The sequence below is a fragment of the Poecilia mexicana genome, unplaced genomic scaffold (genome assembly GCF_051168715.1).
Source record: "Poecilia mexicana isolate PSO_F unplaced genomic scaffold, ASM5116871v1 scaffold_22, whole genome shotgun sequence".
NCBI classification, from domain to species: Eukaryota; Metazoa; Chordata; class Actinopteri; order Cyprinodontiformes; family Poeciliidae; genus Poecilia; species Poecilia mexicana.
In genome coordinates, this window is record NW_028263391.1 from 16,149,051 (window position 1) to 16,163,258 (window position 14,208).

Sequence of the window (14,208 nt, forward strand, 5' to 3'; positions counted from 1 at the left end):
ACAAGAATATCTGGTTCAGTAACAGCATTCTAAGGCTGTGACCTACATTTGCAGAGAAACAGAGCTGATACCATAAAGATTATATCTTAACTGTAGAAATTAGCTGTAATTTATTTGGCTTGGCATCTCTCAGGACTTTCAGAAGTAAAAAAATAAATAAATAAATAAATAAAATATTGACCTAGTCGAAATGTGTGTGGAATGATTATGTGGTATAGGGTGTTGCCATACAGTGAACATTCGATCCCTCTGACGTCTTGACGTGGCGTAGTAGAATGAATGAGCTGGCCAGATACAGCTCACGAGAGTTGAGTCATACAAATTTGAAGAAGAGAAGAGTACAACATGCTGCTGCTGTGAGGAGCTGTAATTCTAAATATAACACTACATATTCATATCAAACTGGACCAAAATTAACCAGTTTATCGAAACAAGATGGCCCGAGGAGAAGGCGCCGAGCAGTACACCGCAACTTTACTGGCAACGACAGTCAAACCTATGAAGACAGAAATCAAGGTGGTCAAGGTAGGATGGATTTCCCTGTCTAAATTGAGTTTTTATGTTTAAAATAAACGCGAACAATTTCTCATAACTTTCATCCAAGTTCGGGAAAAGGCGCCTAGTTTTGAAGTAGCGTTTTAAACGCCGTGGGCGTTTATTTTCTGATGCTTTCACGCAACTCGACGTATCGTGTCCTTCTCTGCCCTCGGGATTTGAATTTCACCCGGTGTTTTCCCTTCCACCTGTTCTCCCTGCTTATTTGCGGTATGTGTTTTAAATGAACGTGTATTCAAACAAATTTCCAAACAGTTGTTTTTTTGTCGGTTCTGTGCAGAGGAAGCAGGACACAGTACTTCTCATTCCCAGAGCTCGGTCAGACACGATCTGCAAGCCATTTCATTTGAATGAGCGGAAATGAGGAAATAAGGAAACATGTACTTTAATTGTTGCAAATTTCCTTTAAAGTGATGATAAGAACTCTATTTGATGCTATGTGCGTAAAACTCGCTATAATATTCCGCATATTAATATTAAATATACTTTCTAGTGTTGTAATTTTTTCATTAGCAACTCGGGTATTAAACCACAGCTGAGTAATAAAGTATGTATGTCCACTGCAAGATTAGACATAATACATTTTTAAGTAACTGCTCTAAAAAAGTAACCCCACGCATTCTTGGTCTGATGACATCACAGGACGCAAAAAAAACTCAATGCAGCATTTTTTGTTTTTGTTTATTTATTTTGACAATCAAATGATTGCTACAGACTTATAGAAAACAAGTAAACATTTCTGAAAGTGAAGTTCGATTATAAACATGTAAATAAAAAGGGAAAGAGTGGGGGAGAAAAATTACAAAATAATTCCTCTGCCTTATGCAGTGTCCACCAAAGGCTTTTGCATGTTGAATCTTGTATTTGGGATTTGGCTTTTAAAGTATGTTTTACATTAAAATAGCAAAACTTGCATACACAAAATGACACCTATTTATCTAGTTGTCAAATTAGATTTTAAGCAATTTTGGTTAAGTTGTGTACAAAACTGTGTTAGCTTTAAAAAGTAATACCCCACTCAGATATACTTCTTTTTTTTTCAGTGGCCATGTTTTGTTAAATTTGATATAGTGTAGCTTGGAAGTTTGTTTAAACGTAATTTATGGTTATCGCATTGTAAAAGGCTGTCAATCCAATTCTGATATGAAAATAATAAAATAAACCGGCTGTTGGCATTTATTTATAACTTGATATGGTTTCTCTCAAATTCATCTGGAGAGATGATATGATAGGTTTACAGCGGCTGTGGATTTCCCATCTATTATGTACTCTCGAAGGTGATTGGCTGAAAGCAAAAAGTATTTGGTATGCAGGCTTTGTAGAAAAATGTCACACAACCTGCAACATCCCATCTCAGGAGCCAATGGCTGAGCTCAGCTGATGCGGTGATGCCGTCTGAGCACATGCGAACTAAGGTAACCCCAGCCTCTGATTCAGACTGGATTTAACTGATCAGTTAGAGAGCGTGATGACTGAGACCGTGTGAAGCAGTGAACCACAGGGTTAAAAAAGACCCATTCATGAGTCCCCAGGGAGTTTTTTTTACAGTCCACAGGCATGAACTGTTTTAACGTCACGTCGACTCCATTATGCATCTCTCTCTTTGATGTTTCTCTTCCAGCCAAAAGAACAGAGGAGGGACACACAGAAACTATCTGTGTGGCGTAAGCTGTGCTACGCCATCGGAGGAGCTCCCTACCAGATAACAGGCAGCGCCCTGGGCTTCTTTCTCCAGATGTACCTGCTCGATGTGGCTCGGGTGATTAAGATATGCTTCCTTAAAAAGGGGAAGTTGAACAGAAACAGCTACAAGGCTGCAGAATATTGCTCCTGTATTTGCTGGCAGATTTACAAGCAGTTATCTAAGTTTCTTTTCAGTAGCTCTCCAAGATAATCAGTGTACACTGATTAGCTTGGAGACCAAGGTTTGTGTTGGCTCAGTTTAACAGCATCCGTTCTGCTGTATTCAGTCAGCCGAATGAACTTGGACTCCTGCTGTCAGCTTTGTTGCCGAATTAATCTTTTCCACTGTTCACAGTGGGAACTTAAGTTAGGGCCAGGCAGCTCAAAGCATGACCTCATTGCAGCATCTGCTTTTCTGGTGTTGTGCTCATTCTTCTTTGGCACCATTCTCCTTGCAGCTGGATCCTTCTCACGCCTCCATCATCCTGTTCGCTGGTCGGGCCTGGGATGCCATCACAGACCCAACTGTGGGGTTCTTGGTGAGCCGGAGTAAATGGACTAGCATCGGCCGCATGATGCCCTGGTAAGTATAAGTTTGGTTAAGCAAATGCTGACACAGAAGGATAATGACAAGGGTTGCTATGTAGTCTAGAAAAGTCTGGAACTTGGTCCAAGGGTTTTGCAGATCTAGAGCAGTGTGGAGAGGGAACAACAGATCACATCTGTCTGTCTCTTCTTCCATCATCCATTCATCCATCTGTACATCCATCCGTCACTTAATAATATATTCTTCCATCCATCTGTTAGGGGTGGATTTAATATTTTATCACAATATGTTGTGGTATTTATTGTTATAATAATAAAAGTGACAATAAAAAGTGCATCTAAAACTTTTTATTAATTTATTTATTTTAGGCAGCCACTTAAAAATCTTTATTACCAGAAATTCTCTCGCAGTAAGCGATGTAATAAATTCCTGCTTATTTGATTCCATCCATTCTTGCACACATTTAACTGTCCATGCATCTATCCATCCATTCATCCTTCTTTGTAAGCCCCTTAGCTAAAGCCTGGTCAGAGTAGAAAGAGTTGCTATAAAAAAATGTGAAAGTTTGCACCCTAACCGAAAGGCCTTCATGAAATTGCTAAACGAGGACAGATATCTCCAGAATACTGGAATCTGGAAAAGTTGAGAATTTGTACATACAAAATGTGAAGGAATGCTGTGATACGAAGACGAAGAGGTGAGCTGCAACGGATTAGAGAAGGGAGAGAAACTTGAGGCTGACAGAAAAGCGCCTGGTATCAGTAACCATGGCAGCAAGGTTGAAGAGGCTGAAAGAAAAGAGAAAATAGCTAGACTGAAAGATTGCACTGGGAGTATGAATATGTAAGAGAAAATGGGAGGGCAAAGAAAACTTAAACTTTGTGTATGTTCTTTCCCCTTAAAACTGTTAGGAAAACATAAGAACTTCCATTTTCAGATCTCTGCTCTAACATTTATTCCCCTCCATGTCTTAATAGTTTATTTCTAATCAGCGTATCTTACTGTGAAGAAGTATGGAGGAGTTTTGCACGGTTTTCTCCGAACTTCAGCTGCATTCTCCCTCTGTTTTAGCCCTTACACTCAGAACCACTCCAAAGAAATGAGGGCTGACTTTAAACTTGCACGTAACTGGATGTTACAGTAAATGTCAGCCGCACATGTGTCAGACTTTTGGATCTAGAACCGCCTCCTGTTTGCAGGTCTGTTCTTTATTACAACCAGCATATAAAGCTTAACAGAACGAAGAAAAGGCAGCATAAGTACAGGCTGTAAAATTTACATATTGTGCTTTATAAGCATCAAATGACCCCCAGCAGCCAAATGTATACGGCTGAGCTCAGTGAGGAAGATGGGTTGTAAAAATAGACGACGATCATGTTTAATTTTTAGTGTAAGGCACATGAAGTTCTCTCGGGGTTACAAGAATATCTATTAAGCCTGTGATCTGAATGTGCAGATGAGCAGAGCAGGTGCTATAAATGATTCTTTCTAACTGTAATTCATCAGTCTCGGCAGCTGTCAGGCCTTTAAAAAGCGAGAAGTAAAACAAGCTGCCGGCTGTGCACGACTTGCATGTTGTAGGCAGCCGAGGAGGAGGAGGAGGGAAGAGGAAGTTCGTGGCTTCAGTTGTGATTGGTCCCACCCACAACACACCATCCGATCCAACCAATTAGAAAAGGAGAAACAATGAGCGCCACCTTTAGGTTTGATTTTTTTGGATAATGGAGGGAAGCTTAGAAAAGCATGCATTATGTTTAAAGCCATACGTGTCTAAACAATAGTAATTTAAAAATAAAAGTTTATTGTGAAAACAAGAAAAAAGGTAGCAAATGCATGAAATATTCATTCTGTCTGGATTTAAAACTAAGTGTTAGAAGTTTGAGCAAGTTTAGGTTATTTCCCTTAACACTTACCTCCGCGTGGGGTTAGGCCAGACATGTTATTGTGAGAGACTGTTGGGTCTCGCTAACCTCATTTACTGAAACCGAAGAGCAAATCAAGAATGTCTCAGCCATTGTTACAGGGCTGAGGGTGCAGTTTCATATGAAAGTACAAGTTCACAAGCTTCTCTTCCAATAAAGAAACATCCTGGTGTGATTAGCGATACATCCCAGAGGGACTCAGATTTTGTTTCTTTTGCATGGCAGCTTGTAAACAAAGGTGAAGCCTGCAGTTAATATTTGTGATAATAACTTTATTGTTGGTTGCTTGACAATGTAATTTACCTCCAAACAGTTTTGTCAGGTTTTCATAAATCCCAGACAAAAGGAGTTTTAAAAAAAAATCACGACAACGCCTTAAAAGTGCTTTGATCTTTTTTTTTCATATTTCCCTTCATGAAAAGAAGCTCATATGTCTTTTTTTAGCCTATTGTGCTATGAAAACCTGAAATAAAATCCAGTGCCACCAACTGCCACCAGATAGTTGAAATAATGTAATGTAATCTCAATATAAACCCAGCTTTTCTATGGAGAGCTCAAAAGTTTGTTAGAGAACATTAGTGAACAAACAGCATAATGAAAACCAAAGAACCCAGCAAGTTAGTAAACATGAGAGAAAGCTGCAGTGAAGTTTAAAGCAGAGCTAGATTATAAAGCAACCGTCCTGAAAGTCCTGATCAATCCATCATCTGAAAACAAAGAATGGCACAGCTACAAATTCACCAAGATTTGGCTGTCCACCTAAAATTATGTAACTCCTTAATCAAAGAAGCAGGCATGTGGTAAATCTGGGGGAGCCACAGAGATCCACCGCTCGGTTGTTATCCACATTAAAATCTCTCTCTCTCTCTCTCGCTCTCTCTCTCTCTCTCTCTCTCTCTCTCTCTCTCTCTCTCTCTCTCTCTCTCTCTCTCTCTCTCTCTCTCTCTATATATATATATATATATAAATAATTTTTTTTTTTTTCTTGAAAGAAAGTCATCGTTTAGTTTCACACAAGTCATGTCATATTAGATGAAACCACAGTGGCAGAAAATAAAACTGCACCTCACCCTCAACATGCTCTCCCCACAGTGAAACAAGGCAGTAGCAGCATCATGCTTTGGGGATTGAAGCTGGACCTTAATCTGGCCAAAATGCTGGAAAAAAAACCCCCTCTGTAAAATGGAATAGTTCAGATTGAAGCTAATCTATGTTTCAAAGTCCAGACCTTGAACACCGACATTAATGGATGTTTTCCACCTGATCTGGCTGAGATTAAGCCATTTGGCCAAGAATAGCTTTAAGGAGTTTTATAGAAATGTTTGTAAGGTGGCGTAATCTTGGCTCCGTTGTGAATTTTAAAAGCGGACTGCTGAGGTAAGAACAACCGACTCAGACTGGGAGCTGGAGTCAGCTGGAGGTCTCACTGAGCTGAGGGAAGCAGTGGTACAGACTGAAGTGGGGTGGATCAGGGCCCCCCTCATCGCCTCATGCTGCCCTGCCTGAACCCTCTCTGCACGCTCCAGCTCTAACAAGGCAGGATTAGCAGGATTATTCACAAAGCAGAAAGAGAAGAAAAGCAGCGACTGTAAGGCAGACTCGAATAAGAAACTAAGCGGATATGTTACAGTAGCAGGAAGGATAATTCATTAAGCACGTTCAATATGGTTTATTAACACTTTAAAGGTACTGCAAGTAATGATGAAGCTGAAACTTTAGCTGACGTGTCCTGAACACTTCCCACTCACTTCTTTGCAGGATCCTTTGCTCGACTCCGTTTGCAGTGCTGACTTACCTCCTGATCTGGTATGTGCCTCCGTTTGAGGAAGGAAAAGTCATCTGGTACCTGGTGTTTTACTGCCTCTTTCAGTCAATGCTGACGGTTAGTTTGCACCTCGTGGACGACTTCTCTTTTCCCCTCTCCATCCCACCGCTCACTATATCTAATTGTTTGTTTCTGATTGCAGTGCTTCCATGTTCCATATTCAGCCCTCACCATGTTTATCAGCAGTGACCAGAAAGAGCGGGACTCTGCCACCGCCTATCGTACGTTAAGCGCTCTGCCTGACGATCGTGAAGCGTTGGTGTTTTATCAAATGTGCTGACCTTTAAACCTTGGGGTCAATCAGGTATGACGGTGGAGGTGCTGGGTACAGTGCTGGGCACGGCGATCCAGGGACAGATAGTAGGTAGAGTCTCCAGTTGTCCCACTGAGCCTGAAAACTCCAACAGCACAAACATCACTGTGAACACGACCATAGTTTCGCTGGAAGATACAGTAAGTGTCTCTTCTATGGTGAGATAAAAATATTATATTTTATCTGAATCCAAATTGGTGAACTTATTTTATTTGGTTTACTCTGATACCACTTTCCTTCACAAGTCAGCTAATTATCAGTAAACGACATCTGCCTCACTCTTCCCTGGCATAAAGCTAAGACTGTGGGACAGTTAAATGATATCATTAGCTTTCACTTGATGGCCTTTTAATTGTCTAATCATTTAATTTGAGCGTGTGACAGAACGAAAACACCTTAAACATGCAGAATAGTTGGCCCTTAGGGCCAGGTACGTCGTACCTCTGATGTGTGATATACAACAAATGTGTAAGGACGTGCTACAGTAGGATGGCACAAAAAAAAGTGTTTGTTTTTTTTTCCACTTCCAGAAACATTCAAAATACTATTTGTGGAGGGGAAAAAAAATCATGAACTGCTAAACCATTGTCACCTCAATAGAACATGGTGGAGGCAGCATGATGCCGTGGGAATCTAACTGCAATCGTGAATCTGAAGTAACACAAAATGGATGTGCAGAAATGCTCAGCTACAGTAGTTTTCCAAAGAATAGGCAAAAGTTTCTGTCTCTAGATTTGTAAATGTAGGCATGAATAAAGTTAAGTTTTAGTTTTGACATTTATTCTCCATTTTAACAGTTTAAATAACAAAGGAAGATCTAAGTCATGACATCCATGTATATATATTACTTCCTAAACCATTGAGCGTCAACACAGTCAAACCGATTTCTCTCCTTGTTTCCATTCCTTCAGAAACGAGCCTACCTTCTTGCTTCCGGGGTCATCTGCATCATCTACGTCGTTTGTGCTGCAGTCTTGTTTCTTGGTGTGAAGGAGCAAAAAGGTACAGAACCATTACATCTTTCTATGTTTTATCCCCAAAGCTTTCTTTGCTTTGAGACTTTTAAACCTCAGTGTTGAATTTCAATATTTAGTTTTCTGACTCTCGATCATACACTTAAACAGAGAGATGTGTTCTGTACAGTATGAGTGACATGTAGCTCTGCAAGTGCAGTATACTGACACTGTTTAACTGTAAGCCTTGTAAAATTGTAATTACTTTTCAACTTCAGCAAACAGGAACTTTGTTTAAAAAGGCACATAAAGGTCATGCGCCATTTAAAATGGCGCACGACCTTGTGTCATTTTAAAATACTTAGTTGGAAACAAATGTGTCAGTGTTCTAAATTTTTGTTTTCACATCGTTCACAGATTAAAAGTTTCCATTGCAAAATGTGGCGGGTACATATTTAGAGAGTTGGAGCTGTGTTTATTTTTCCCTGTTGTCTTCCAGAGAGTGGTTGTAAAACCTCAACTCCGCCGCTCACCTTCTGTCAAGGCCTGTGGGTGATCATGAGTCACGGACCCTACGTCAAACTGGTCATCGGCTTCCTCTTCACATCGCTGGGCTTCATGGTAAAAATTATTAATGCTTTTCTTTGTTTAGGAGTTTTAGGGTTTCCGTTCAGCTTCATTTTCTGCTAAAGGAATCTGGTACTTGGTTTATATTCTACATATATAACCCTGTTTTATAATGTTACTTTTTTACAGTTGCTGGAAGGAAACTTTGCCCTTTTCATCACCCACGCGCTGGGCCACAGGAAGGACTTCCAGAATATCTTGTTGGTCATCATGGTGAGTGTTTCTAATTTTTCCACTCAAGGACCCTTTCTGGAATGGCCTTCCTCTGGGTTGAGCCTTTAGAGGACATAATTCCTGTCTGAAACCTTAATCTGGGCCAATTCAGAGACATTTTTCACACTAACACACTATGACGATAGTTTTATGGGTGTTTAAGCTCATGGGTCACCCACGTGCTTACTGTGCGTTAAAAGAAGAGATGACTTACAGTAGAGCTGTTGCTAGGCAACCCTTCACAGTGCAACTATTGGCTGTCCACTCCTCTCCATCGTTTACTCAGTTTTCCGCAACATGCTATTCCTCATGATAAGAAGGTGAAGCTTTTTCCATGTTGTATATTTGAGGAAGAGGTTTGAAAGTGGAAGGTTCTCCTACAAATTACTTTGCTTTTGAAAGTTCAAAAGTTGCTTCTTCCTAAAATCTTCCCAAGAGTGTTTTTTATTTTTTTTTTCCTAGTGTGGGAATTATTTTACTCCAACTTGAAGGAGTTGGATAAACAAGAATTGGATGCACAAGCTGGATGAGTTCATTGTGGGTTTTCTCTAATCCCCACAGTGTCAACATTATGGTTAATTACTGATCATATTTCATTGAATGTTCAATGTTAAGCTGCAACTTGACCACGGGCTTTCTGTATTCACCAACAAGTTTTTCTCAGAATTATTAGTTGATTTAAATTGATTAGTTTCTGTCCATTTAGTCCTTAATCTCTATTATTTAATCCACTTTGTCTGAAGTGCTGGTACCACCATCAGTATTGTCATCTACTCCCATGTTTTGGTTAACTATTAATCATTGAAAGCTGTAAATGAAGACAATTTTACTGCCAATGATAAGTCCTTGCAAAAGCATCTGACTGCAGCTGAATTTTGAAAATAGGTTTTAACTCACCAGTGATGCTGAATAAAAACTGATTTTAGTCTTAAGTTTTTTATCTTCTATGAAACAATTTTCAAAAAACCTCAAAAATGTCTAAAACTAGAGGACACGGTCTCAGTGTTCTGATTGTCTCATGTTCATATCACTGTGAGAAATGCAACATAATTATTCCTGACTTCAGATATGAATGTCTTCTCCCACATAGTTATGCAGCTTCAGTATTTAGTTGGCAATAGATGGCTGTCCTAAGAGATTTTTCATAGAGATACTTTTGACCAATTCATTATAAAAGCTTATTTTTAACCTCAATGCTGTTTTTGTACATCTAACAATTAAATATATTTTTATTCCTGTAAATATAAGTCATGTATTAAATTATGTACATCTTTTTCTGATTGTCTTTCAAAGGAAAATATCCTAAAAAGTATGATTTCACAAATTGTCCAACCAATTAGTTCCCCCTTATCTGTTGTACTGTGCAAACATCTTGAGTCATCCACTGTACTTCATGTCTGGCAGCCAGACCATCTTAACATTTTAAAGTCCTCCATCTTTTTAATCTTGGCCCCTTTTCCTCTTATTTCCATCCCACTAACTACAAATCTGGATGCTTTAAAAGTTTCAAACATAATTATACACTTTTAACTTTTCTCCTCTGCAGTTTGATTTCTTTAGTTTACTACAACTGCAATTTTTTTTTTGCCTTTTCTCCTCAGATTCAAAAGGGAATGTAACATTCTTGAAGTCGGTGGAAAGGAACCAAAACATCTTAAATGGGGAATGATGATACTCCACAGCTACTGCAAATTTAACACTACACATGGCAGCAACTTGATTTTAAGAAGCTCTAAAGTTTGTTGGGAATGTAAATTACATCTCTGCAGTGTGAAAAAGTGAAAATATCAAATTTAGGTTGCCTGTCAATTCTATAAAAAATATAATTCTTAAGCAGTCTCGATTACATCGGTGCTTCTGCATCTCAGTGATTGGATCTTTGCACATCTAGGTTTGCCATCCTTGATTGATACACTTGCTGTCATGATTCCACATTCATTCTCAACCCAAACCGAGTATCAAACATTCCTCCCTTTTTTCCCCCCCAGGTATCTGGAACTTTAACCATCCCGTGGTGGCAGTGGTTCCTGACGCGGTTTGGGAAGAAGACGGCGACGTACTGCGGAATGCTGGTCTGTACTTTTACAGACTGTGAAAACTTCCAAGTTATGGTGCTAAATAAGGATAATAATCTGACTTCTTTCTATCTTTTCCTGCAGTGGGCAGTACCCTTCATGATCCTGATCGTCTCCATCCAGAGCCACCTGGTCATTTCCTACTTGGTCTCCGTGGCAGCAGGTGTGAGTGTGGCAGCAGCGTTCCTCCTCCCTTGGTGAGGACCCAGGTTTTACCCACAGCATCTTTTCCTTCTCCTGTTGGTTTTTATCATGAGCTAAATGCTGTTTGTCCCCTCAGGTCAATGCTTCCGGATGTTGTGGATGACTTCAAAGTTCAGAATCCAGATGTCCACGGTCATGAAGCCCTCTTCTATTCTTTTTATGTGTTCTTTATCAAGTTTGCATCTGGCTTGTCTCTCGGCATTTCCACTCTCAGTTTAAAGTAAGTCAATTTGTTATCTCCTGCATTATCCTTATATAGATGACTATTTTCACCACTGAAACTATTGCACTTTACATGCACAAACTTTCATACTCTTGAACCTTTTAAACTCGAACACATTTTGTCACGTTGCTGCCAGAAACTTTAATATACTCTATGGAGATTTTCACGTGGCTGATCAGCGCAAAGTAGTACATAGTTGTGAAGTTGGAAGAAAATAAGAAGTAGCCTGAGTTAACATACTGAAATCTAAAAAGTGTGACGTGTTTGTATTCAGCCCCACTCGGTCAATACTGTTTAGTACCATCTTTTCGCTTCAAGTTTTTTTGGGCATGTCTCTCATCCAACTTGGTTGATCTACAAACTGTTTTGTTTTGTCCGTTCTTCAACATCAGTCAGACTGGGTGGAGAGTGTGTGACCAGGATTTTTCAAGTTTTGCATCATATTTTCAATTAAACTAAAGTGTAGGCCAGCGATCCTCATATCCAGGTCTCAAGATCATTCCCATAGCATGATGCTGACATGGCCGTCTCAGCGATGTTGATCTGTTAAGTGTTGCTTACCGCAAAGACGGTCTGTACATGCAGGACAAAAAGTTGAATTTTGTTTTCATCTGACCAGAGCATCTTCCCCCACTTGCTGCATCTCTAACATGTTATGAGGCAACTTTAAATTGGACTTCGTCTGGCTTCCTCTGTACACTTGCTTTCTTCTTAACTACTTTTTCTTGAAAGTGTGTCTAACCTAACCCCACTTTAAACATGTACATAACTTTCTCCCTGACCTGTCTGCCATGTTCCGTGATCTTCGTGATACTCTTTGTTCACTAATTTTCTCCAACAAATCTCTAAGCCCTTCACATATCACACTGAGATTATATTACTCACAAATGGAATTTAATAGCAAATTTACCGAGTCCTGAACCCTGCTATTAACACTGGATTTTATTTTTCGGGAAATGAAAAGGAGACGTTGGACTCTTGTATCAGTTTTCTTCTATTTCAAAGTTATCATACTGTGAAATAGAAGTATGATAAGGATGGCACTACTTTTGTCACATAAACCCCTTAAAATAGAAGATTCTAACTGTAACATAAGTTGAAATGTGAAAAAGTATGCAAAAGGTGTGAATACTTTTGCAAAGAGTGCTGCAAACTCCAGCTCTGCTTCAGTCATGTGCTTGTGCAATCCTTCATGTATCCAAAGTGTGCACACACCAGCTCAACTTTTCCACTGTCTTGCTGCATATTTTTGGCAGATTTGCTGGGTATGAGACTGCTGAGTGCTCCCAGCCTGAGGCGGTCAGCTTAACCCTGAAGGTCCTGGTCTCTCCTGTTCCCATCGTCCTCATCGTCGTCGGACTTCTGGTGATTATGACCTACCCCATCAATGAGGAGAGGAGAAAAGGCAACCGCAAACTACTGGAGGATTTGTTGTAAGTGACGACATGCAGTACAATGTTTACTCCTGCCTCGTGTATTTGCATGTCTTTTTACGTTGTTTGCACATGTTTGTATTTTTGATTTGTTGTTGTTTCTCATCCTCCTAACAGAGACTCCGACTCGGAAACGTCAGAACTGGGAAGCAGTGTGTAGCAGCTGCACTGGACTCTTGTCAGCATGGGTAGCATACAGCAGACCAACACAGCTGCCTTATCACCAGCATCAACCTACTTTATACTATAAATCATGCGGGTTCATGGCGCCCTCTAGTGGCCAAAGTATTTTGTTTGTTGCCTTTTCAACCAGTTGGGACTGAATTCAACTGAAAGCAGCTTTAGTTTCATCACCATGAAGCCAAAATGACAACTGAACCGTTATTTATTATCATCTATTGCTAAGCAGGGCACTAAGATCTGCTCATATGCCAACCTCATGTTTTCCCAGAAATGTATTGAGATCCACTTTTTTTTTCTGGCTCTGTGGGAAGCCAAAATCCACCAGCTTTCTTAGTAACACTCCACTTCCTCCTTCGTCTGCTTTACCTCACCAAATCTTAGTTACAGACGTGATTTTTGTTGTTGTACCTTATGATATATTTATTTATTGGTTTGTAAGATCTGACTCTAGTGGGTGCAGGGGAGTGTGATGTTACTTTTGCTTTTGGCTATTTATATTTATTAGAATATCTCAGTTCATGGGGTTTGTAAGCACTCTCTCACTGTTTTTCGGTGAGCTTTGTTTACTGTTTTGGTTTTCTGAAGAACATTTCATGTTTTGTTTACTTGAATTTTCTGAAGGTGAAAATGCATTTTTGTACCAAATGAAGTAAAATCCATAGTTTAGCTCACTCACAGGCAGTTGCTTTTCTATTTATGCTTGAAGTTTTTATTTATCTGGTGAAGACTTCCTGATGCTGCAAAGAAGCCTTTCAATTCCTTTGAGTCTTTTCTCAATAAACTGAGCATCAGTGAGTAAAAGAGGTAATGTTCTCAGAAGGAGAACGGCTTTATTTAAATATTTAAGCAAGTTGTCTAAGGGAATATTATTTCCTCATGCAATCACAATGTTGTGATTTATTAACAGGGGAGCAAAAAAAAAAAAAAATCAAATTCTTCAAAGTTAAAAGTTGAACGAGCTGCTTTTATAGTAATGCGATCGACCAATAAGATTACTGGAAGGATTTGGGACTGTGTAGTATTGTCTTTATGATTTTTTTTGAAATGGCACTAATTGGAGTGCATTATGCCTCACTTGTAGTGTTGATATGGAAAATGCAAGCTGAAGATCTGTGAAGATTTTCTAGCGTGTTGTACATATATGTAAATTGTAAATATGACAGCATTGAGCAATACTTGAATAATTAAAAGAATGTTTTATGTAAAATTGTAAATCAATAAATAAAAATTGTTGAAACAGAGTGCTAGAGTGTTTTGTTTAATTTGAATTGACGTAACAGAAATCCAGACTGCAGAGCTTTGGAAATGTATCTTAGAGTTTGTCAGCACCACAAACCCCTTATCTTCTACATCCGCTGTGTGACAGAGCAACACAAAATACAGTATAATTTAAAATTTGCAGTAAAATTACTTGCCACATGTCGGTGTGCCCCTGGACAAGACACTTTAGCC

The 14,208-nt window shown here is 39.4% G+C and overlaps 1 protein-coding gene across 1 annotated transcript; it reads left to right on the forward strand.

Moving 5' to 3' along the window:
• LOC106913902 (sodium-dependent lysophosphatidylcholine symporter 1-B-like) lies at positions 1–13,997 on the forward strand. The gene is made up of 14 exons (XM_014980339.2): positions 1–525; positions 2,177–2,314; positions 2,697–2,821; positions 6,466–6,589; positions 6,675–6,753; positions 6,837–6,985; positions 7,757–7,847; positions 8,298–8,419; positions 8,555–8,638; positions 10,627–10,710; positions 10,798–10,910; positions 10,994–11,137; positions 12,397–12,573; positions 12,691–13,997. Exons 1-14 carry the CDS (start codon positions 436–438, stop codon positions 12,731–12,733), a joined length of 1,563 nt encoding a protein of 520 aa, XP_014835825.2. The 5' UTR covers positions 1–435; the 3' UTR covers positions 12,734–13,997.
• Positions 13,998–14,208: the final 211 nt, after the last annotated feature.